The sequence below is a fragment of the Bison bison genome, unplaced genomic scaffold, assembly GCF_000754665.1.
Source record: "Bison bison bison isolate TAMUID 2011002044 unplaced genomic scaffold, Bison_UMD1.0 scf7180017864461, whole genome shotgun sequence".
Taxonomy (NCBI): domain Eukaryota; kingdom Metazoa; phylum Chordata; class Mammalia; order Artiodactyla; family Bovidae; genus Bison; species Bison bison.
Window position 1 is genome coordinate 15801112 of NW_011495023.1, and position 25899 is coordinate 15827010.

The 25899-nt window shown below is 36.9% G+C and overlaps 1 protein-coding gene and 1 long non-coding RNA gene across 3 annotated transcripts in view; one reads left to right on the plus strand and one right to left on the minus strand.

Annotated features, from left to right (window-relative positions):
- The window catches only part of KIF5B (kinesin family member 5B), a 48734-nt gene extending 25377 nt beyond the window's left edge, over positions 1–23357 (plus strand). The window contains exons 14-26 of one of the 2 annotated variants that reach the window (XM_010860002.1): positions 1898–2104; positions 4202–4345; positions 11125–11313; positions 11974–12091; positions 12822–12883; positions 12980–13089; positions 14124–14225; positions 14955–15015; positions 15125–15196; positions 15560–15664; positions 16741–16957; positions 17471–17621; positions 20889–23357. In XM_010860002.1, the coding sequence (XP_010858304.1) occupies positions 1898–2104; positions 4202–4345; positions 11125–11313; positions 11974–12091; positions 12822–12883; positions 12980–13089; positions 14124–14225; positions 14955–15015; positions 15125–15196; positions 15560–15664; positions 16741–16957; positions 17471–17601 (1518 nt within the window). In that variant the 3' untranslated portion in view covers positions 17602–17621; positions 20889–23357. The remainder of the gene's footprint in view (positions 1–1897; positions 2105–4201; positions 4346–11124; positions 11314–11973; positions 12092–12821; positions 12884–12979; positions 13090–14123; positions 14226–14954; positions 15016–15124; positions 15197–15559; positions 15665–16740; positions 16958–17470; positions 17622–20888) is intronic. The other variant, XM_010860001.1, reaches the window with a different exon arrangement.
- Positions 18285–24940, minus strand: LOC105003055. The gene is made up of 2 exons (XR_827066.1): positions 23678–24940; positions 18285–19428 (listed from the first exon to the last, which is right to left on the minus strand). It is a non-coding gene; the product is annotated as an uncharacterized LOC105003055 (long non-coding RNA).
- Positions 24941–25899: the final 959 nt, after the last annotated feature.

Below are 25899 nucleotides of genomic sequence, written 5' to 3' on the forward strand. Positions count from 1 at the left end.
TTTTCCAAATTTGCTGACATACTGAGTGCAGCACTTTCACAGCATCATCTTTCAGGATTTGAAATAGCTAAAGTGGAATTCCATCACCTCCACTAGCTTTGTTCATAGTGTTGCTTCCTAAGGCCCACTTGACTTCACATTCCAGGATGTCTGGCTCTAGGTGAGTGTGAGTGATCACACCATTGTGGTTATCTGGGTCATGAAGCTCTTTTTTGTACAGTTCTTCTGTGTATTATTGCCACCTCTTCTTAATATCTTCTGCTTCTGTTAGGTCCATACCATTTCTGTCCTTTATCGAGCCCATCTTTGCATGAAATGTTCCCTTGGTATCTCTAATTTTCTTGAAGAGATCTCTAGTCTTTGCCATTCTATTGTTTTCTTCTTATTTCTTTGCATTGATCGCTGAGGAAGGCTTTCTTACCTCTTCTTGCTATTCTTTGAAACTCTGCATTCAAATGGGAATATCTTTCCTTTTCACCTTTGCTTTTCATTTCTCTTCTTTTCACAGCTATTTGTAAGGCCTCCTCAGACAGCCATTTTGCTTTTTTTGCATTTCTTTTTCTTGGAGATGGTCTTGATTCCAGGCTCCTGTACAATGTCATGAACCTCCGTCCATAGTTCATCAGGCACTGTCTATCAGATCTAGTCCCTTAAATCTATTTCTCACTTCCACTGTATAATCTTAAGGGATTTGATTTAGGTCATAACCTGAATGGTCTAGTGGTTTTCCCCAATTTCTTCAGTTTAAGAATGGGGGATAATTGAAAAGTATTTCAATTTTCAACCTTCAAACCTTTGTTTGAGGTTCGTTCTGGGGATCAGAGCAAAGACTTATAACTTCAGTAAGAGGTGTCTGAAAAGTGAAAGTGAAAGTCACTCAGTTGTGTCCAACTCTTTGCGACCCCATAGACTATACAGTCCATGGAATTCTTGAGGCCTGAATACTGGGGTGGGTAGCCTTTCCCTTCTCCAGGGGATCTTCCTAACCCAGGGATCGAGCCCAAATCTCCTGAATTGCAGGCGGATTCTTTACCAGGTGAGCTACAAGGAAAGCCCAGGAGATGTCTACTGTCAGTCAAATTAATCCTGGTTGAATCATCATATTTGTTTCAACTCTACTAGCATTATTTCTCCAAGGGGCACTGGTATCATTTGCATAATTCTTCATTTATATTGTTCTGTCCATTTTACAGGACAGTTGGCATCCCTGGCTCCCACTTGTAAGTGGCATTAGCACTCTGCCCCATTAGAAAACTACAAATTCCAGATGCCCCTACTTCAAAGCAACTGACCCACATGTCTCAGTAGCCTCCTAAGAGTCTCTTGGCTTCTTCCAATTTAGGTTTTATTTGCTGATACCATGTTTTCCTCAGACATAGCTCAGATGCCACGCTCCTTTGCCCAAAGAAAACTTAAACTTTTAAAGCATCTACTGATTTCTTTCTTTTTTTGTGCACAGTTAGGATCCTTGTGTGTCTTTTTCTTTGTGTTAGTGTGCACCTAACAATAATTTTCCTATTCTAGCCGCCGCCTCCATGAATTCCCATCCAGAAATATCCCCTTTGCTTATACTACCAAGCACTTTGTCATGTCCTGTCTCCATTACGGCTCTAGCATTTCATTTTGTATTGCATTCGTTTGTGTATCTGTCTTCCACTAGATTCTTTCCATCTCCCACAGTGTTGAGCACAGAATGTGCACACAGTAGGTATTCAGTAAATCTGTTGAATGAATAAATGTTACCATGTATAGTAATGTCCACATTTCATCCCCTTTTTGGTTAGCAAGTAATAAAAGGTTGTTTTTGTTTTGTTTTGTTTTTAATCTTGTGTATGTTTTAAAAATCAGTTACTCAGTGTTCTTTGGATAAAATAGATATTTTTATTCCTTCCTACAGCTACTGGCATCTACCAGAAGAGATCAAGATAATATGCAGACTGAACTGAATCGCCTTCAGGCAGAAAATGATGCCTCTAAGGAAGAAGTAAAGGAAGTTTTACAAGCCTTGGAAGAACTTGCTGTCAACTATGATCAGAAGTCTCAAGAAGTTGAAGACAAAACTAAGGAATATGAATTACTTAGTGATGAGCTGAATCAGAAATCGGTAGGATACAGTTTTTTTTCTTAATACTTTGGTAAATTATTCTTAATTGGAAAGTTACCTGAGTAAATTATTTCTGTAAAAGCTTAAGACTGATAACATCGATTCTTCAAGAACTCAAGTGTCAACTTTATTTCCTCCCATATATGAAGCTTTAAGGTGGAGGAAGAGGGTTATTTTTTTAGTTTCTAAAGGTCTATTAATATGTAATTAAAGTGGTATTTTAATTGGCTACATATTGGCTACTCCAGATATTATTCTACTGTTAAAAGAAAAAAAAGTTGACTACTAGTTGCCCAGTAAAGTTATTAGCCAACTGTTCAAACTATGATTTTTAAAATGTGCACAAAAAGCAAACTAGCAGGATATATGACTTCACGTAACTTACATTTTGTTCACTGTTAAATTTCCAATACCTGAACCAGTGTCTTCTAGGACAGTGTAATAGCTTCATCATGGTTCCCCAGGAAATGAGGATTTTTGTTTTCATCACTGTAAGGCAAGAGTCCCTGCCCTCTGGCAGTGATGCCAGAAATAGTATACAACTGTGACTGCTTCTGCGATATTTTGAGCATCACCATGGATGAGCTCTCATTTTCTTAAAGTTTTGTTGTTAATGCTGGCTTCTTGTTTAGAAATCATATTTAAAGTTGGACATAGGATCAGTGCTCACCAGTTGTTTCCCGTCACATCAAGTGTTTAAAGGACAGCGGTCAGTGCTACGAAATGACATTTTTGAAAGCCTTTCTGCTCCTGGAGAAGTTCCTTTTCCCTTTTTGATCTCCCAAGTTACATTTAGCTTGAAGTTATAATTAATACCATGGAAATCAAAATACCTTTATAACTCTTAACTGAGTTGCATTACTAGCAAACCTAATTTCTGTTTGAACAAATGATAGGAGTTTCCTAAAACTCTGTAAACTGTAAGTTGGTCCTTAACCACTGACTTCAGCCTTTATGACTGTTCTGTTTGTGTCCCAGTTTCTATATGAGCACTGTATTGGTAAGGAATTAGAAACCCCTAAAGTGGTCTGCATCTTTTTATATACTTAAGAGTATTGCTGTTCAGTTGTTAGAAATATTGTCTGGTAATTTGGACTTGGTAGTATATTGTAGATCACACTGAGTGAACTCACAATCTGCTGGTTTTCAGACACTTAAGGAAATGACCAGAAGAAATGAGCAGCTGAAACAATGGTATCTTTACTAAAAGATACTGATTAAAAGTCAACAACTTGCATTAAAAATACAGTATATGATCTGTGACACAACTAACAGTTTTAAAGCAGACAGGTTCAGTTGAATTTTCAAAATTGTGGTGACTTTGTTGCTGGTAAGCCAGCTATTTTAAATTTATAATTATAGTAATTCATATAGTAATGCTACTTCATTGTCTCCTGGATAATTGCATGTATCATAGTACAAAAGTAGTAGTAATTATCAGGTGAATTCTTCTCAGAAACTAAATACTATATAAAAAGCAGATAAAACTTAATCAGCCATCTAGAAGACTTATCAGTTCCATACTAACATATATTTTCCCAGACTGTTTCCAAAGGTAATAAATGAAAATAAAATCTAGTTAATTTGAAAGTTTTCCATTTCTAGGTAGAAAACATCCAATCTCAAAAATTAGTGAAGTAATACAAACTGTCTGCTCTTGATGGAGCTACAATATGGCTACTTTGCATGGTCCTCTTAGGCCTAAAATACATTTTAAATTTGAGCTGAGAGCTAGCCCAGAACTCAGTAGAGAATTCAAGAAAATGAAAGCAGAAAATAATGGTTTTGTGAGTACTGAATGAAAGTGAAAATGAAGTTGCTCAGTTGTGTCCGACTCTTTGCAACCCCATGGACTGCAGCCTACCAGGCTCCTCCGTCCATGGGATTCTCCAGGCAAGAATACTGGAGTGGGGTGCCATTTCCTTCTCCAGGGGATCTTCCCTACCCAGGGATCGAACCCAGGTCTCCCGCATTGCAGGCAGACGCTTTAACCTCTGAGCCACCAGGGAAGGTGACTGAATGAAAATACCTGTCAATATTTGAGTTGATCTTTCATTTAATAGATTTCACTGTACCTTTTGTGTTTTGTTCTATTAGGCAAGTTTAGCAAGTATAGATGCTGAGCTTCAGAAACTTAAGGAAATGACCAACCACCAGAAAAAAAGAGCGGCAGAGATGATGGCATCTTTACTAAAAGACCTGGCAGAAATTGGAATTGCTGTGGGAAACAATGATGTAAAGGTAATTGTAACTACCTGAGAGTAAGCATGATTATCTGTATAGAGCTCACGCTTTCATTTTTCACAAAGCTCTTTTCATGCCTGTCATCTCCTCCTCCAAGACCCATCTGTAGTAGAGGGTATTAGCTTCATTTTAAATAGATAAGGAAGAGGGAGAGGATGAAGGGTCCTCAAGGAGACATGCTCAGTCAGTAGCATTTGTCTGGACTACATGTTTAGTTTTCTTCTCTATGTAAAGAATTTTGCACTTAGAAATTATTGTTAATAAATTACTACACAGAAAGTGTGTAATTGAAACAATAGCTCCAGGAGTAGACTGTAAGTAAATTAGCTTCTGATTGCTGTAAGTGTTTAAAAAGATAAAAGGTGAGCACTGCTAATTAATTCTTTATATTTGGAAATTTTTTAAACATACAGTAGTAAACAGGACAATACTGTGAACCTCAGAGTTAATCAGTTATCAAAATTTTGTTACATTTTTTCTTTTCTAATAATCTTTTTCAGGGTGCGGATACTTAGTTATATAGCACTAGTGTGTAGTTAAAAAAAAATTGCAACCTGGTAGATTTTAAAACTTAGATCAAAAATACAAGCTAGACTCTTAACTGAAAAAACATGCACATAACATGAAAGGTTTGTATGTTGCAGTAGATATTTGTATGGACTTCCTTTTTTTAAATTAAAGTCTAATTATAGTGACAAGGAGAGCAAATTTATACTTGAGTTTGTAGTGAAAGCCAGCTAAGCAGCCCTGTTTAAGAGCTGGAAATGAAATAAAAGCTTTCACTGTGGAGCACACTTTCCTTCTGTTGTTATTCCAAACTATTGTTTGTTGATGGAGGCAAGGATTCATTCTCATAATTATGTCGTTTCTTAATGCTGGCTCACCTGATCAGAACAGAAATGCATTGTTAAACATTGAATGATGTGACTTGCTCTTTCTTCACTGTCAGTCTGAACATCCTGCCCTGTCCTGTTTGTGGTGAAGTATGTGAGATTGATTACGTTCTGTTGGAATCTTCCAGTATAAAAAAAGTAGATTTCCTTCATATTCTGAACACTGCAAACATGTTCAAATTTTTCTTTGTAAATTTGTGCCTTGTTTTTAGAAAAATCCATCCATTTCATTGAAGAAGAAAATGACAACCCACTCCAGTATTCTTGCCTGGAGAATTCCATGGACAGAGGAGTCTGTCAGGCTACAGTCCATGGCGTCACAAAGAGTCGGACATGACTGAGCAGCTAACGCTTTTCACTTTTTTCATCCATTTCATGTTCAAATAATTTAGTAAGTGAAAAAGTGGTAAAGGTAGAGAAAATAAAGAGTAAGACTGGCTTATGTCTTATGGCAGAGCCAGTGATAACCAGACATCTAAACCGCTTTTGTCACTAAACCATTGCAGTATTTTGAAAACAAGTCAGACTTGCAGATAGGTTCTTTTAAAAGAAAAAATGGATCCTCAATTTTCTTGTGTTTTGCATGTAATTCTTTTCCTGTTAAACATCATCAGTAAGTGCTGCTTGAGTTCTCCTTGTTTTGCATTATGTTTCACTCTTTGTGTTATACAAGTCTCTGGATTTTGATGAATGCATAATATAGATTCACCATTGCAGTATCAGAATCATTTCATGGTCCTAACAAGTTGCTTGTGCTTTATCTGCTCATCCCTCTCCCTTGAATCACTAGCAAACATTGATCTTTTTAACTGTCTCTAGTTGTGCCATTTCCAGAATGTCATATAAGTGGAATCATACAGTATTAGCTGTTTCAGACTGGCTTCTTTTACTTCAGTTCAGTCTCTCAGTCGTGTCCAGCTCTTTGCGACCCCATGAATTGCAGCACGCCAGGTCTCCCTGTCCATCACCAACTCCTGGAGTTCACTTAAACTCATGTCCATCAAGTTGGTGATGCCATCCAGCCATCTCATCCTCTGTCATCCCCTTCTCCTCCTGCCCCCAATCCCTCCCAGCATCAGTGTTTTCCAGTGAGTCAACTCTTCACATGAGGTGGCCAAAGTACTAGAGTTTCAGCTTTAACATCATTCCTTCCAAAGAACACCCAGGACCGATCTCCTTTAGAATGGACTGGTTGGATCTCCTTGCAGTCCAAGGGACTCTCAAGCGTCTTCTCCAACACCACAGGTCAAAAACATCAATTCTTCAGCACTCAGCCTTCTTCACAGTCCAACTCTCACATCTATACATGACCACTGGAAAAACCATAGCCTTGATTAGATGGACCTTTGTTAGCAAAGTAATGTCTCTGCTTTTGAATATGCTATCTAGGTTGGTCATAACTTTCTTTCCAAGGAGTAAGCGTCTTTTAATTTCATGGCTGCAGTCACCATCTGCAGTGATTTTGGAGCCTTAAAAAATAAAGTCTGACACTGTTTCCACTGTTTCCCCATCTATTTCCCATGAAGTGATGGGACCAGATGCCATGATCTTCGTTTTCTGTATGTTGAGCTTTAAGCCAGCTTTTTCACTCTCCTCTTTCACTTTCATCAAGAGGTTTTTTAGTTCCTCTTCACTTTGTGCCATAAGGGTGGTATCAATTGCATATCTGAGGTTATTGATATTTCTCCTGGCAATCTTGATTCCAGCTTGTGCTTCTTCCAGCCCAGCATTTCTCATGATGTACTCTGCATAGAAGTTAAATAAGCAGGGTGACAATATACAGCCTTGACGTACTCCTTTTCCTATTTGGAACCAGTCTGTTGTTCCATGTCCAGTTCTAACTGTTGCTTCCTGACCTGCATATAGATTTCTCAAGAGGCAGGTCAGGTGGTCTGGTATTCCCATCTCTTTCAGAATTTTCCACAGTTTATTGTGATCCACATTTAAGGTTTTTCCATGCCATCTTTTAGCTTGATAGCTCATTTCATTTTTGTATGTAAAAGAAAGTGAAAGTGTTAGTTGCTCAGTCATGTCTGACTCTTTCCGATCCCATGGACTGTAGCCTGCCAGGCTCTGTCCACGGAATTCTCCAGACAAGAATACTGGAGTGCATTGTCATTCCCTTCTCCCGGGGATCTTCCAGACCCAGGGATTGAACCTGGTGTCCTGCATTGCAGGCAGATTCTTTACCATTTGAGCCACCAGGGAAGCCCTTTTGTATGTAGGTAGGTACCTGTTGAAGGCCACTTTGGTTACCTCCAGTTTAAAGCTGCTGTAAACAGACATTCATGTGCAGGTTTTTCTGAGTACATAAGTTTTTGATTCGATGGGTTAAAATAACTAAGAGCATGATTGCTAGATCATAGGTTAAGACTATATTAACTTAGTAAGAAACTCCCAAACTGTGTTCGAAATTGGCTTATAGCATTTTTTGCTCCCACCAGCAATAAAATGAAAGTTCTATTAATTCACATCCTCACCAGTATTTGATGTCATCATTTTTTTGGTTTGAGTCTTTTTAATAGATATGTGACATTATCACACAGTTTTGGTGTTTTTGTTTTTAATTGAAGGATAATTGCTTTACAGTATTGTGTTGGTGTCTGCTATACATAAACATGAATCAGTCATAGCACACTGTTGTTTAATTTGCGTTTTGGACTCTTTATTTTCTTACCTTGAATTTTAAGAGTTCTGTTTGTGTGTTTTGAATAATAGTCCTTCATTAGGTTTGTGTTTTGCAGATATTTCTCCCAGTCTGGCTATCTTTTTAATGAAGTCTAGCTTGCCATTCTTTTTCTTCATGGATTGTGGTTTTGGTGTTACACTTTAAAACCTCATCTCCAAACCCACAGTCACCTAGATTTTCTCATTTGTTATCTTCTAGAAGTTTTTTGATTTTGAATTTACATTTAGGTGTATGATCCATTGGGAGTTCATTTTTTTCTATGAGGTATTTACATGTGGATGACTAGTTTTTCCAGCAGTTTAATAAAAAGACTGTCCATTTTCCATTGAATTCCCTTTGTCCTCTATCAGAGATTATTTGACTGTATTTGTGTATGCTATTCCTAGGCTTTCGATTCTTTTCTAATAACCTATTTGTTCTTTTGTCAGTACCATATCATCTTAACTGGAGGGTTAGTAAGTCTTGAAGTTAGGTAGTGTTAGCCTTCAACTTTGTTGTTCCTCAGTATTATGTTGGCTGTTCCTTTTAAGTGATAATATGAATGACATCAGAAAGAGAGGTTTTTAGTTTCAGATTCCCTTGTTTCCTTGTTTTGCTAATATATTGGAAAGTGATTGACTTTTGTGTAAGTTAATCTTGTATCCTGTAATGTTGCTATAATGGCTTTAAACAGTCATGTCATCTGCACACAAAGACAAGTTTACTTGTTTCTTCTCAAGCTCCTTATTTTTAATTTGAAGTATAGTTGATTTACAATATTGTGTTAATTTCTCCTGTAAACCAGGGTGATTGATTTGTACATAGATACACATTCTTTTTCATACACTTTTTCCATTATGATTTAGCACAGAATATTTAAGATATATCCCTGTGCTATACAGTAGGACCTTGTTGTTTATCCAGTCTATATATACTAGTTTGCATCTGCTAATCCCAACCTCCCACTCTCTCCTTCCCCCCTCCTCCCCCCACCCGCCCCACCCCCTCACCCACTCCCCACTGCCCCTTGACAAATACTAGGTGATGCCCATAAGTGGGACTGACTGCTGGATCATATGGTAATTCTATTTTTAGTTTATTTTGAGAAACCTCCATAGTGTTCTCCATAGTGGCTGCATCAGTTTACATTCCCACCAGCAGCGTAGGAGGGTTCCCTTTTCTCCACACCCCCTCCAGCATTTGTTATTTGTAGACTTTTTAATGTAGGCCGTTCTGACCAATGTTAGGTGGTACCTCATTGTATTTTTGATTTGCATTTCTCTAATATTTAGTAGTATTAAGCATCTTTTCATGTGCCTTTTGGCCATCTGCATTTCCTCTTTGGAGAAATGTCTGTTTAAGTCTTCTGCCTCTTATGGGGGGTGAGGTGTTTTGTTGTTGAGTTGTATGAGCTGTTTGTATATTTTGGAAATTAAGCCCTTGATGGTCTCATCATTTGCAAATATTTTCTGCCATTCTGTAGGTTGTCTTTTTGTTTTGATTATGGTTTCCTTTTCTTTGCAAAAGCTTGTAAGTTTGATTAGGTCCCATTTGTTTGCTTTTGCTTTCTGCTGCCTTGGGATACTGAACTTAAGAAAACATTGCTATGATTTGTCAGAGAATATTTTGCCTATTATCTCTTCTAGTTTTATGGTGTCATGTCTAATGTTTAAGTCTTTAAGCCCTTTTGAGTTTATTTTTGTGCATGGTGTGAAGGAGTGTCTTAACTTCATTGATTCATCTGGCTGTCCAACTTTCTCAACACCATTTGCTAAAAGACTTTTTCCCATTATATGTTCTTATCTTTGTCAGAGGTTAATTGTCCATAGGTGTGGGTTTATTTCTGGGTTCTCTGTGCCAGTATCATGCTTTTTTGCTGACTGTAGCTTTGTAGTATTATCTGAAGTCTGGGAGGGTTATACCTCCTGCTTTTTCCTTAGGATTGCTTTGGCAATTCTAGATCTTATGGTTTCATATAAATTTTAGGATTATTTAGTTCTGTGATGAATGTCATGGGTAATTTGATAGTAATCCCATTAAATCTATAGCTTGCTCTGGGTAATATGGCCATTTTAACAATATTAATTCTTCCAGTTCAAGAACATGGAATATCTTTCCATTTCTTTGAATAAACATCAGTTTCCTTTATTAATGTTTTGTAGTTTTCAGCATGTAAGTCTTTTGCCTACATGGTTCAGGTTTATTCCTGTTTTATATGTTTATTTATATGATTTTAAAGGATACTGGGGTTTTTTACATTGCCTTTCTGATATTTTATTATTAATGTAAAGAAATGCAACCAGTTTCTATATGTTAATTTGTATCCTGCTACCTTGCTAAATTCATTTTATCAATTTTAGTTTTTGTGTGGATTCTTTAGGGTTTTCTATATATAGTATATTATCTACATATGATAATTTTACCTGTTTCAGTTTGGATATCTTTTATTTCTTTTTCTTGTCTGGTTGATGTGGTTAGAACTTCCAGTACTATATTGAATAGAATTGGTGAGGGTAGGCATCCTTGTCTTGTTCCAGATGTTAGTGGGAGGGTCAAGCTGTTTTTTTGTGTTTTATTTTTATGTTTTTGGGTTTGGGGAATTTCTTTGGTCATACTGTGTGGCTTGTGGGATCTTAGTTCCCCAACCAGGGATTGAACCCGGGCTCCAGCAGTGAAAGTAAGTCCTAACCACTCAACCACTGGGGAATTTACCTGAGCTCCTTATTTTTTGACACTGAATATTGTACTGGAATTTTGTAATGAAACTCATGAAGGTTACTAAGGAATGTGCACTGACCACAGTTCCTCCTTAGTGAACTTAAAAATCATTCTTTTCCAGCCACCTAAACATCATTATTTGTTAAGTTTTGAACTGGACTTACACATAAACAGTAAATTTACTGAGCGCCTTTGAGGAGGAAATCCACAAATTGAAAGAGGCAGAGTTTATTAGTTTTGTTTGTTTATATGTTATATTTTTTTCCCTGTAGGCATGTGTTAACATTAAGTTTAGAAGGTAAGGAAGGCAAAAATTAAGCTCTCCTTTACTTACCCTTTAGTAAAAACAATATTTAATAAAAGTTCCAAACTTCCTACAAATGTTGAATAATATTAAAAGTATTTAATTTTGTTTAAGATTTTAGAACCTAATTGGGTAAACACACACACAAAAAACCTTTTTTTATCTTTCATTTCTGTTTCTCCTTTTCTCACAGCAGCCTGAGGGAACTGGCATGATAGATGAAGAATTCACTGTTGCAAGGCTCTACATTAGCAAAATGAAGTCAGAAGTAAAAACCATGGTAAAACGCTGCAAACAGTTAGAAAGCACACAAACTGAGAGCAACAAAAAAATGGAAGAAAATGAAAAGGAGTTAGCAGCATGCCAGCTTCGTATCTCTCAAGTATGTGTTACAGAACAGACCTTCCTCATTTTTTTGAACAGCCACATAATAAATTTTATTTATTGTTAAAGTTGTAAGAAAAATGACCTTTTGTAGGTTATTTTGAGTAACAACATTAAGCATTTAATTCAGCTACTTTTTCCTACTCTAGCTGCAGTGTGATAACATGAATGATTTAACTGGGTTATATTTGGTGACATGTATATGTTAAGTAAAGGAATTTACTAGAAAGCTGTGACTGATGACTATTGAATCTGGAATAATTCTAGCATAAGCAAAACTGCAGGGCCAGTTATATGGCTTTGGCAACTAAATGGATGAGACCATTCAGCAGGATAGGAATTGGAGGAGAAAGGTAGAGGTTAATGTTAGTTGGAGATAACAGTAAGAATATTACTTCATAAATCAGCCTTTAAAGTGCCTTGTTTTGTAAGTGTTAGAAACTGCACAGATGACCATTTCATTGATTAAATTCTTCATCTTTATAAAAACTTGCCCCTGAACATTTTGGTCTTAAGTATCTTGTTCTGTAAGTTTATTTTATGTTTAATATAGTGATAAATCTTGCTTACTCTCAAATATTCTGAACAACTGAGTGTGTATGAGAGGTTTGCCTCCATTCATTGGCTCCACTTCATAACAGTTTATTTTCCTCAAAAGCATGAAGCCAAAATCAAATCATTGACTGAGTATCTTCAAAATGTGGAGCAAAAGAAAAGACAGCTGGAGGAGTCTGTTGATTCCCTCAGTGAAGAGCTAGTTCAGCTTCGAGCACAAGGTACTCTCTTCCAGTTATTCGTGAGTGATACTTATGTTATAAACTGTAACTGACTCCAGTATGATTGTAGTAAACATATTGACACTGATGGGGAATACACTAGTAGGAATACAGACCAATTGGAATAGTAAATATTACATTTTAGTGTGGCTTTGAAATTGTTTTTGAATATGGAAGTGACCAATCTAGGAATTTGTAAGTTGTGTGTGTGTGTGTGCATGCATGTGTGCATGTGCCATGTGCACCTGTCCTGACACAGGGGACTTAGAAAGCTGTCTTGTTTCCCTACACACACTAGCCCATCTATTCCAGAATTTGGCCAAAAAAATAAAGGAAACCATAATATCAATACAAAGAATATAACTACGGTCACTAATTAGTATGTACTGAGTAAAATTTACTATGTAGCATTTGGGTAATTTAAAGTCAAGTACTGTTAAGGAAAGTTGTTTAGTCAGTCAATCATGTCTGACTCTTCTGTGACTCTAGCTTGCCAAGCTCCTCTGTCCATGGGATTTTCCAGGCAAGAATACTAGAGTGGGTTGCCATTTCCTTCTCCAAGGGATCTTGCCCACCCAGGGATCGAACCCACGTCTCCTGTGTTGACAGGAGGATTCTTTACCACTGAGCCACTAGAGAAAGCCCATTAAGGAACCTAGCCTCATAAAACCCATTTGCCCCTTGGTTTGTATCAAGAACTCTCTTCTGTTTTCTCTTCCCACCCAAACAGAGAAAGTGCATGAAATGGAAAAGGAGCACTTGAATAAGGTTCAGACGGCAAATGAAGTTAAGGTAAGTTTGATGTAACATTGGACTCTAATGGCTTTAATTCATCATTATTAATCATGATTAATCTGACTTAAAATCCTCTTCCCCCAATTATTTTAGCAAGCTGTTGAACAGCAGATCCAAAGCCATAGAGAAACTCATCAAAAACAAATTAGTAGTTTGAGAGATGAAGTCGAGGCAAAAGAAAAACTTATTACTGATCTTCAAGAGTAAGTGTGTTTTCCTTTCTTCTGAGGTAGTAGAAACTAACTTGGAAAGACTTGCCTGTTTAGACAGAAGGACATAAAAGGTCACTGGTGGGTAATATATCCTTATTTTTAACGTTTCTAACCTGCATTTTTCTTTGAAACAATTTTTGACTTGAAAATAAAGAATCTTCATTTGTGAGAACTTCTAGTTCCAGTGGAAGTTTTTGAAAATTTTTCTTAGGTCTTTTGATGTAGATATTCAGTAAAAAAAATATTGCCCAACTTTAACCGTTATTTCAGATACACATCACTGTCTTCTCCAGATCCTTTCCTTAATGTTTTTAAAAAATAATTATTTATTTTAGCCTGCATTGGCTCTTGTTTGGGGCATGCAGGCCTCTCTAATTGTGGTGCATGGCTCTAGGGAGTCTGGGCTCTGTCGTTTGTAGCACTCAGGGTCTCTAGTTGAGGCATGAGAGCTCAGTTGCCCCATAGCATATGGGATCTTAGTTCCCCAACCAAGGATTGAACCCAAGTTCCTGCATTGCAAGGTGGATTCTTAACCACTGGACCAGCAGGGAATTCCTGAGAAAAACTTTATGAAAACTGTGTGTTTTAAAAATGTTTCTTTTAATAGAAGTGGTTGTCTTAGTTTTTCTAGAACATACTTTTCTTACTTCCACAGCCATACACATATAGCATAGAATTGATAGAAATTTGAGGTCTTTGACCAAATCATGATTTGAGTAGGAGGCAAAGGAGAGTAACAAAAAATGATGACAAAGCTTGGGACATGGAACTTTTTGTTAATGGATTTAGGGAAAGAATTCAGGAGAATGAAACATACGAAATCAAGATATGGTTGTAAACCAAACTGAAAAATATCATATGGCTGAATGTGGCCAGATCCTCTTTCTGCCTCTGTGGACGGCAGCCTAAAGAGGAGGCCTGGTGTATGTGAATGGTGAGACTACAGAATTTAAGACTTTGAAAATTTTTAATTACAGCATTCAGAAAATGATTTTGATCTTGCGAGGTGTTTTTTATTTTGTCAGCCAAAACCAGAAAATGATGTTAGAGCAAGAACGCCTGAGAGTAGAACATGAAAAGTTGAAAGCTACAGATCAGGAAAAGAGCAGAAAACTACATGAACTTACGTGAGTAGATGTTTTGATTCAAGTTTAAAAATAAAAAACTAAGTTAGAGAATTGCAGGCATTGCTCTCAGTTATATTCAGTGGATAAATGTTTCACTTTGTGTAGGCGAAGGGGTGTTTTTCTTAAACACTCTTGAGTTGGTTTGATTTATACCTAAAAACATGCAATACATTCTTGTACTTTAATGAAAGCAAGGTCTTATATTTCGCTGATAATTAAGATTCAGATTAATTACTACAAGATCCATCATAAAAATAAACCGAAAGCGTGACATTTAGAAGTTTAGATTTTAGGGTCTGCCACAAAATCTGTTTTTGTCAGATTTGATCTTGCATAAAAACACATTTTTTTTTTGTCTTCAGTAATTTATAATCTGTAATTTTCCTTTAGTCAGAGTTGTTTCTGATATGCTATATGATAATACATATTCTAAAATTTAGAAAGAACCACTGCTTATTCCTTATGCCACATATTCTTTCATCTCTCCCATTGCTGTGACAGTTCTTTCCTGATAACCTATAGATTTTAGAAGATTATAAGGCATATAGAAATTTCTTTGAAAGGATAAACATTGGTAAATTTTTTCAAAATAAGATCTTTTTCGTATATGAATTTAAGCATTGATCCTGTCAGATAAAAATATTTGATTGAATACTTGTGCTAAATAAAACGAATTTACGGACTCAAAAGCGCATATTTACTGTATTTGTATATTCTCCTACTGTTCAGGGTTATGCAAGATAGACGAGAACAAGCAAGACAAGACTTGAAAGGTTTGGAAGAGACAGTGGTAAGAAAAACTTGGAAATAAATAGGATTGGGGAATATTAATGGATTCTTCCCCTGGTTTTAGTAAATTTGAAGACCAGCTTCTAAAAATACTGCTTTCTTAATTCAAGGCAAAGGAACTTCAGACTTTACACAACCTGCGGAAGCTCTTTGTTCAGGACCTGGCCACCAGGGTTAAAAAGGTAATAAAATAATACCAGGGTGGATATTTATGTAGTAGTGCTTGTTGTTTTTGTTGTTCATCGCTAAGTCATGTCTGACTCTTTGCAACACCATGGACTGCAGCACACCTTAAAGCTCCTCTGACCTCCTCTGTCTCCCGGAGTTTGCTCACAGTCATGTCCGTTGAGCCAGTGATGCTATCTAACCATCACGTCCTCGGCCACCCCCTCCCTTCTCCTTTCGCCTTACAGTAGTGCTTTCTGTGTCTAATTGTATTCACAAGTGAGATAACTTTACATTGTCGCAACAGCTTTGGTAGTAAACTTAGACCTTTTATTTGATCCAGTAATACTTTTTCATAGCATTGATTGATCTTTTTCTAGAGTGCTGAGATTGATTCAGATGACACTGGAGGCAGTGCTGCTCAGAAGCAGAAAATCTCCTTTCTTGAAAATAATCTGGAACAACTCACCAAAGTCCACAAACAGGTAATAAAGAGTCTATTTCAATGTCACTGCAATAAAAACTGAGAAGTAACAAGCATTTGAATCTTAAGAGTCCTAAGGATTTTCATACCTTGAGCCATTCTGTTACTGTGTCATGCAATTATATAAATAAACCACTAGCGATTTTTACATTAGTTACTATTTTTAACAGCCTTTTATCAAGAGGCCAGTGGAAAGATGGGTTGTTATTTTCTTTGTAGGGCTTCAGGTCTGTCAGTTTCCTTAATTTATTCATGGTCATTTTTAAATCTCTGGGAGACAAGTCTTTAAGTTAAAATGCCGTTGTTGTTGTTTTTTGGGGGGAGGGGGGTCTTGGTACATTTAATACCTCAGAGTGTGAAATATATAAAATAACAAGGTAGTTCATTTTTTTTTTTTTGTAAAGTAGGGACTTCCCTGGCAGTCCAGTGGTTAGGACTCTACATTTCCATTATGGGGGTCCAGATTCTATCCCTGGTCAGGGAACCTAAGATCCTGCAAGCTATGCAGTGTGGCCAAAAAAAAAAAAAAGAGGAATACTTACTGTGGGGTTTGTTTGTTTTGTTTACTTTTTTCTTTTATTAAGGCTTGATAACATGATTCATTTACTTAGTTTTTAAGCTCCTTGGCATACTTGTATGTCTTTGTTACTGTAAACCTGGTGTTTGCACTAGAGTGAGATTCAGGAAATTTTAGCCTTTCTTTCAGCACTTATTAAGGACTTGTTAAGTTTACGTTTACTTGTGGATCTTACTGTATCTAAAAGGATTTTCATGTCCACCAGATGAGTCTCTTGATGAAGAGACCTAATGCTATGTTATAACGTATTGTTATGGGGGAAGAACAGTCTCACCAGCCCCTCAATATTGAATGAAATTATATTTGGGGGGAGACATATGAGTATATTTATAGATACATGTATTATTTGCATGTTGCTGCCTAAATTAAACTAGCTGTGGGAAAACCTTAACATAAAATGTAGTGTGTGTTTTTTTTTTTCCAAGAGAAGTTACAAAATGTTTATATTTTTTCAAATAATCAGTAAAGCCAGAATCCTTATTTTCTGTATCTACTTTTAGCTGGTGCGTGATAATGCAGATCTTCGCTGTGAGCTCCCTAAGCTGGAAAAGCGACTCAGAGCTACAGCTGAGAGGGTGAAAGCTTTGGAGTCTGCGCTGAAAGAAGCCAAAGAAAATGCATCTCGCGATCGCAAACGCTATCAGCAGGAAGTAGATCGTATAAAGGAAGCAGTCAGATCAAAGAATATGGCCAGAAGAGGACATTCTGCACAGATTGGTTAGTAGGACACAATAAAACCATGAAGCTTTGCTTTGGTTTAAATATTTTTATTTACTGGAGAATGTAGTCTGATTTGTCATATGGTATTTGTTACATTTTCTAGTTTACCAGAGGGTGGCACTGTTGGGAGTGACGAGCGTTGAGGCATAGCCACCTTAGCAGGGGAAGGAGCTAAGTCAGAACTAGATGAGCAAGACTGGTCAGGTTTAGAGAAACTAAGAAGAGCACTGTTATTAAAGCAAGAAGAGACTTGAAAGAAAATGTCATCCAGTATCTTGTGCTTTACTTGTAAAGCAGTGATACAGGAATAAGGTTTTAAAAAAGTTATTAAATTTAACCTTTCAACAAGATTTTTAAGGATTGTATAGGTCCTCGACAAAAGGATGTAACTGAAAAGAAAAAGAGAGGTGGAAGGATTTGCTGAGAAACAAAAAGCCAAAGAAAAAACCTTTGGGAATGTGTTGTAAATAAAGAGAAGAGACTAAAGTAAGCATTTGTTTTTCATACTAGCTAAACCTATTCGTCCCGGGCAACATCCAGCAGCTTCTCCAACTCATCCAAGTGCGATTCGTGGAGGAGGTGCATTTGTTCAGAACAGCCAGCCGGTGGCTGTGCGAGGTGGAGGAGGCAAGCAGGTGTAAGCTCCCCACGACACCCGCGGGTTTGTGAGCTCTCTCTGGCTTTTGAATCACAGCTGTCCTTGGGAGGTGTTCAGCAACTGGTGGTTAAATACTTTTTTGGATTCTAACATTAGTAGCATGTTTTCTTTTTATATATGGGATTCTGAAAGTAACTTACCATGGTTTCCTTTAGAGTTTTTTCATAATTCAGATCATAGTATCTGCATATTCAAATTTGTGTTCTTAATGTTGTTAACCTAATACTGGGTCATTTTTTTAAAGCTCTTACTTAACTGTTGTATTATCTAGTGTAAATACCATGGTTTTGTGGCTATTTTACTGGATATTTAATTATGTTAATTTTTTCATACTTGAAATTTTCCAGTGTTGAAATTTTCATGTATGAAATTTGAAGTAATGAAACATCTTTTTATACCTCCTTTCAGATTATTTCCAGAAGATTCCCATAAGTGGAATCACAAGAAAGTGAACATTTGTAAGATTCTTGACACATACTAACTAACACACTGCTATTCCCAATGACTGTGCTAAATTGTATCCTCGCCAAGGACACTGTCTATTTTGCTGCATCTTTGCCAGTATTAATAGTTTTTAAATGTCCAGTTTAGTAGGCTGGAATAAGCATCTCATTGATTTAGGAATGCATTTGAATTTTTCATATATTTATTGGCCCATTTATATACTTTTTTTTTTTCTGTGGCCTTTGCCATTTTACTCTTGTGAGTGGTTTTTCTGACTGATTTATGAGTTCTTGTTTCTTTGTAAATACAAGTAATAGCTGCACCCTGTCAAAGAATAGACAGTTATCACAAAGCAAGAAAATAAATATCATCTGGAAATAGCACCCAATATATATATCCTTCTGGAACTTTCTTTAAATATTATAACTTTTAAATTAGGAAGGTTAAAATGTAAATAACTGTGACACACTACCAGTATACTATGCTGTTCTGAATATGCTGATAGCCTGCTTTTTTAACTTGGCAATATATTGTGAACATTTTCTTAATACAACATGGCTAATTATAGCTGCCTATTATTTTATCAGATTTAATTCTTAGCAAGTCCCAAGTGTGTAGGTGGTTTGGAAACTAAGGAAACTAAAAAATACAGTATAATTATGAGATAGTTAACTGGTTTGTTTCTGACAAACACTAAAGTTGTTTTATTTTAATCTTCCTTGTTTTTATGTTGTCATTTTTGCATAACATTGGCTTGCAATTTGAGTAGAATATTAAGCAGCATTCTGGAGAATTCACATTTCCATAAATTTAATACAATTTTTTGTCCACATACTAGAGGTTTCAAAAGAGAGTGACACTGTGAAAGAGTTAATGGATATTGGAGTCCACCTAAGTTTGAATTCTGATTTTTTTACTTTTATGAACTTTAACAAGTTACTTTTTTAACAGTTGATTTCTTTTTTGTTTTCACTCCTTTTTAAAAATTCTTAGGCATAAAAGTAAATTATGAAGTTTATGACCCATTTAATGTATCTCTGAAATAGAACATTTTTCTATATACCTCAACATTATCACAATTGACAAAATATTTTTAATATTATATCAATCCATCTTTGGAATTTTCTGATTACTTATGATTTTTAAATCTTTTACAGCTGGTTTGTCTAAACCAGGGAATAATCCAGAACCCATGTTTACATTAGGTTATTTGCCTTAAGTCTTGAATCTAGAATAACATCCCACCCTCTTTTTTTGTTTTTTATGACATTGACTTACTAAATAGAACAGGCCAATCTTCTGGAGCGTAGGCCACCTCTGGTGTGTTTGGTTGTTTCTGGATGCAGCTGCTGTGTTCCTCTGTTCCCTGTTTATTAAAAGCATTTATTGAATTCTTGTGCACATTTTTACAGGATTACATTGTAGGTGTTATGTGTTTAATATTGTGTCACATCAGCAGACATTACAGTGGTTTTTCTGCCCCCGTTTTTTCCCCTTTGGATTAATGACTTGTTGAGCCTCTTTATTAATAAAATGAAAGTCGTTCTTGAGAATTATACAAGTTAAGGCATCACTACCTAGTACAGAGCAGATGCTGAGGAGGTGCAAGCTGCCTTTTCTGAAATAGAAGGTGGGCAAAAGAATTTTCAAAGGATAAATATAAATCAGGTAAAAGTTTATCTGTTTTGGATATTGTTGTCACATTAAAATTCACATGTGAACTTTGAACTCCTGTCTCATTTGCAGAGAGCATAGTCCATGACCTTTGTTAAGTAAAATAGGTTTTAGCAGCAGATTGCTGATTCAGTGTAATGAAAGCACTTGAGGGAATTGGCTAACCTAGGTAACACAGGTTTTCAAGACCTGAAGTAACTATAAAAGTATGATTACGTACAGGTTTGTTTCATTGCTGGTCCAAAGTATAATGGTTATTATTTTTTAAAGTCTTGCAGTGATCAATCTTAAGCCCAGATTGAGGAGTATATGATAACTACTTTGTAGAGATTTTTTAATTATTAAGAAAAGCACTTCGAAACACTGCATTTATTCTGGGGAGAGATGGCAATGTATGAATGATAGTGATACTCGTAGTACCCAGTTTTATGCGGCTGGTTGGTTCTTCTAGCTGCATGATGCTTTGGACACGTTGAGGTTTTCTAATAAACACAGAGGTAAATAGGCAGTGGATTACAAGGATGCCTCCAGGTAACTCCTACTGGGATTGTTTACTTTTATTTTATTTTACTTTCGGCCACACCTCACGGCTTTGGGGATTTTTAGTTCCCTGACCAGGAATTGAACTCTGGGCCATAGCAGTGAAAGTGCCCAGTCCTAACACTGGACCACAGGGGAAGTCTCTGGGATTGTTTATTTGTTCCTTTCCGTAGCACATGTACCTCATGCTTGTTGGTACACCCCACCCCTTTTTGTTTTTCACAGCTACCATGTATGTAACATTGCTAGTTAATTAGTGGTCCTTGACTTAATGTCACTGACACTGTCTACTGGCTGGCATTTTATTGACCATCTTTTTCTTAAAAAAAAAAAACAAAACTGTAAGTTATATATCAGCTTACTCATAGGTCTTGAGGTAAGTAAAAGCAAATGCAGGGTTGACTTCCTTTCAATATTGTACTGTCCCTAGACAGCTCTGCTTAGGAGACAAAAGGAAGAGAAATCAAATCATTCATTGTTGTGATGAGTTTTGGGAGAAGTGGTCAAAGCTGTTGGCTAACTGTTTTTAAACTAATTGGTATATTTCATTTCATTCTTTTCAAACACAGGTTTTGTATAAATAATATTTTCTCTGTTTTTTTCCATCTTCAGGTGTTAAAAGTAATTGAAGTATGAAGAGGACATAATTCAATGACTGTAGCCTGTATCCCTTGGGAACTCTAGAATTATAACGTTTTTTAGTGTATAAATTGTACCTGGCCTGTACAGCTGTTTCCTATCCACTCTTCTTGTAAACTCTGCTGCTTCCCAACACAACTAGAGTGCAATTTTGGCGTCTTAGGAGGGAAAAACGACAGTTTATAACTGTGGCCCTATTTATTACACAGTTTGTCTTTCATGTCTTAAATTTAGTCTTCACTGTGCCAAGCTAACTGTATCATATAAGACTGTGCTTTTTGTACTTGTTCGTGTTTATTTTTTAATCTCAGTTTAAGTTACCTAGCTGCTACTGCTTGTTTTTCTTTTCTTATAAAATAATACCTTATTTTAGGGGAAATGGAACTTTTAGATTAAATGTCTTAAATTTTACCACTTACAACACTACATGCCCACAAATTATATCAGGTCAGTACTGTACTTAAAAATCCTTTGAAATGATTTCAGAGTTAAAATTACATGTATCATCTCTTGAAGTTTGCTTCTGAAAACTACTCTTTGAGCACTGAAACCTTTAACTGAAAACTGCCTAACTAGACACTTGAGACTGGGCAAGGCTACTTAATTATCTTGTGAAATGCCTATTGCTGAATTATCTTGAATAGAAATCTTTCACACTATCAAAAGCAAATCTTTTGCTTTTGTTTAAGAAAAACAGTTTGGAAAAGAGATTCATTTCTCTTCTTCCCAATGCTGTATACACATAGCTTGGTAGAATTGGAAACACCTTGCTTTGTGAGCCTGTTTAGTTAATATAAGAATTGGATGGATAATAATTTGTCAACTTTATATAATGAAATGAACTAAGATATGGATATTATAGGATTAAACATAATTTCATATTGTTAGTACTGTATTGGTTGATCTAAATTTATAGCATTTGGAAATTGAGAAAACATGTGGAAGGACAGGACAAATATATGGCGAATTTATAAATAATAGGTAAATTTTGGTCTGAAAATCCCTGAGGTGTCTTTAACCTGCTACACTAAATCATACACTATAACATACTTCTTATTTAGTCTAGGAGTAGTAAATTATTTGCAAGTCACTAATAATCCTCAAATTATTTTGTTGGCGGTAGCTGGTAATTTTGTAATTACGTGTATCTGTTTTTGCCACTTCTTCCTCAGATGATTAAGTCAACAGTTTATTTTAGAAACTATAAAAATAATAGGGAAAGAGATTTCAATATTTGCTTCACCACTTGGGAGTGGGTAACTGCAACTGTGTTAGCAGAAATTTGCAAAGACTGGGAATGTAAAGTTACTCAGAGGAGAAAGCTGGAAAGTTCTGTGTTAGGATCTGGGTGGCAGAATTAACTTTTTGAAAAAGTTTTATATACAGATATTTGTATTAAATTTGGAGCCATAGTCAGAAGACTCAGATCATAATTGGCTTATTTTTCTATTTCCTTAACTATTGTAATTTCCACTTTTATAATAATTTTGATTTAAAAGATAAATTTATTTATTTTTTTAACAGTCAGAAATCCTCGCTGTTCTGATCTGCAGCAACCTTTAAAATGATTGTATTGTTTTTAGGCTTGATCAAAAGAAACACTCCAAAAATTGAGATGAAAACTTGCAGAGCGGCAAGATTGAAGCAATGCAGTTAACTAAAAACAGTGCTACCGCCTGTTGGTGACGATAGTTTTCTAAATGAAGAAATGTTTGGCTGCATTCACACAGACATTTGTATTTTGTTTGCAAATGAAAGCTTGCTTCTTTGGGCAATATTCTTAAATGAAGCAGAAATTTTTTTCTCTCTTTTGTCTGAATATAGGAGTTTCTTTCTTGTAAGATGTATCACAGGTATTGGTGCTGTGTAACAAACAATGAATTGTAACTAGTGTGTGGTTCAGAATACACAATGTTAGGGTTTTTAAAATATCTCAATGGTTTTTTTCTATTTATAATTTCAGATTTTCACAAAATGTACAGAGAATTTCATAAATTTGTTTTAATTGAACTGCTTTTGCTATGGTAGGTCATTAAACACAGCATTTACTCTTATAAGTGAAAATTTCTGATCATCTGGAACATTGATACTTATTTCAATTTACAGTGTCTTTTTTTTGACTGAATAAATTAATGTTCCTCTGAATGGCATTGATAAATGGTTCAGAAAAGAAACTCAGTGAAATGAAAGTAATATTTATTCATGGTGATCAGTTAAATTATTTGCCTAATTTAAGAAAACTACTGTGCGTAACTCTCAATTTGGCAGGAGATGATAGAGGAGTCTGAGTCTGCCTGTGGAATACGTTGGTTTCTTTTCAGTGCTTGAAGATACATGCAGAGATAATTGGTTTGGGAAGACGCCATATAATTTTAAGTTAACCTGCATGCTGTAAATGTCTTTTATGTTTAAATAAAGAGGAAAAAATTTTTTGAAATGCAATGACTTTCTTAAAATGTGTTTCAGTTTTATATCAGGTTGGTTTTACATGACCAAGTGGCCTTTTTTCTTGACAGAATAGTCACTAGTGTGTCATTATATTCAATATAATTTTGTTTCCTAATGAATTGCCTGTGCTTTGGATATGAGGTATTAAATAGGCTAAAGAATTAAGAGCTAGAGATGAATCCTCAATCTCAGTTATTTTGCTGTACTGTGATAAGGACATGTCACTCTGTTGTTCTTCCCCCAAAACCATAACCCCTGTCTGATCATGAGAAAAATACCACACAATCCAAATAGAGGGACATTCTAGCAAATACCTGGCCAGAACTCTTCCACAGTGTCAAGATCATGGAAAACCAGGAGAGAGATATCTGAGGGGACTCTGTAGACTTGATAACTAGATGCAGTGATGCGGTGTGGTGTCCTCAGTTGAGCCCTGGAACAGTAAAAAGATATAAGTTAGGGCTTCCCTTTTGGCTCTGTGGTAAAAAAAATCCACCTGCCAATGCAAGGGAGGGGTCTAATTCCTGATCCAGGAAGATCCCACATCTATGGATCCTGTGCTCCATATGAAGAGAAGCCACCACAGTGAGAACCCTGTGCACCAAAACTGGAGAGTAACCCCCCATTGTCCGCAGCTAGAGAAAAGTCTGCACAGCAGTGAAGACCCAGCACAGCCAAAATTGAAGAAAAAGATATCAGTGGAAAAACTGGTACAGTCTGTTAGCAGTGATGTGCTGGCCGATTGCTTAGTTGTGATCAAAGTGCAGTGGTGATGGGAGTAGCACTATTAAGAGGAAGAGTTTGAGGGGATTCTCCGTATTACCTTTGCTACTTTGCTTCAAGTTAAAATTACTCTACAAGGTGTATTTACTGATTTATAAAGCCTCAAAGAGCAGGAGACAGCAAACAGTAACATTTGGAGCAGGAAAGCAACCTCAGCAGACCCCAGACACCTGACTGGACAAGCAGTGGGGAATACCAAGAAGCAATTTAGTATTCTCCCCGCCTCCAAAAGACCCCCAAGTGGTCATGAACATGACCTGTAGGGATAAAAGTAGCCTGAAGTGGGACTAATTGAAAGTCTGTCTAAACCAGAAAGCAGTTTGACCCCTGGTGCTGACTTCATTTCTGCACAGCTTGGCAACTACCTCTCCAACATGCTAGCATGATCCTGTTTGTTTATTATCTAGAAAGGGTAAAGGAGAGGGTGTCTGGATAGAAGAGCCAGGAATAGTAGGGTATGTCACCTTGAGGGTAGGGTGACATACTGGAAACGAGCGTGCCAGTTAGTGATGTATGTTGCCTCTCCAAATCTACCTTTATTATAGAAGACATTTGACATGCACAGAGGGGAGGAAAGGGGAGAAGATGGCCATCTGCAAGCCAAGGAGAGGCTGAAAGCCCTCACAAGGAGCTAACCCTGCCCACACTGGATTGCAGCTTGCAGCCTCCAAAACTGAAGCCATCCATCTCTAATTACCTCATCTTGTCTGTGGTGCTTGGTTTCAACAGCCCCAGTAGACCGATACGATGGCCAACACAGGCAGTGAGCTGGACCCTCAGCATTTCTTTTCTCCTTTCTCAGCTCTGGCATGCTTTGGTTTCCTCAGGTTTTGTTTTGTTTTGTTTAATACTTGTTAATCTTAGCTGCATCGGGTCTTAGTTGTGGCACACAGGCTTCTAATTGTTGCATGGGTTTAGTTGCCCCAAGGCACATGGGATCTCAGTTCCTCTGCCAGGGATTGAACTTGTGTCCCCTGCCTGCATTGGAAGGTGGGTTCTTAACCACTGAACTACCAGGGAAGTCCCGGGTTTGTCTCTTGTTTAATACCATCCTGTCAGTGACGTGAAGGGGGTTTCAGTGTGGGGGGCACCCAGGGTGCACAGTCCCTTAGCTTGTGGCACTGGTCATGTGACCACCTTTCTGTCAACAGGCTGGGTCTCCTGTGTGTTTGCCCTTCAGCAAACACAGGCATATCCTGTCCACCTGATCAATGGTCAGGGGTGGGAGGTGGGTGGCCTTGGATCACTTAGATCCCAGCGGAGGTGTTTCCTTCTGCTCAGTCACAGCCAGCATCTTGACTTGGCCTGCCTGCACCCTGCTTGCCTAGTGACTGTGGACCAGCTGTAGCCTGGGAAACCTAGCAAGCCTCTTAACCATCCTGTGGGCAGCAACCATACCTTTGCAATGAGATCTGAACCCCAAACACTGGGAGGGGGCTCCATTCAAGTCTGTTGCTTCCCTAGGTACCCTCCTTTAGCCTTAGAGTATTCTTGAAAATTCTCTGTACCCGTTTATAGTTAATCCCCATGGACCTGGGCTGATAGTGATATGAATGTTTGTGATAAGAGTATTTAGAACCTCAACCTTTTCGCCTTGCTTGGTTACCTGAGATTAGATTACTAGCAGATCAGAGATTCTGTGAAAAATTTGCCAACCATACAGGGAGTACCCAAAGAATCGTGGTTTCAGAAATACCACAGTCAACATATGAACCAGTTGCTTCAGGTCAGCTTCATCATGTCCTCACCCTAC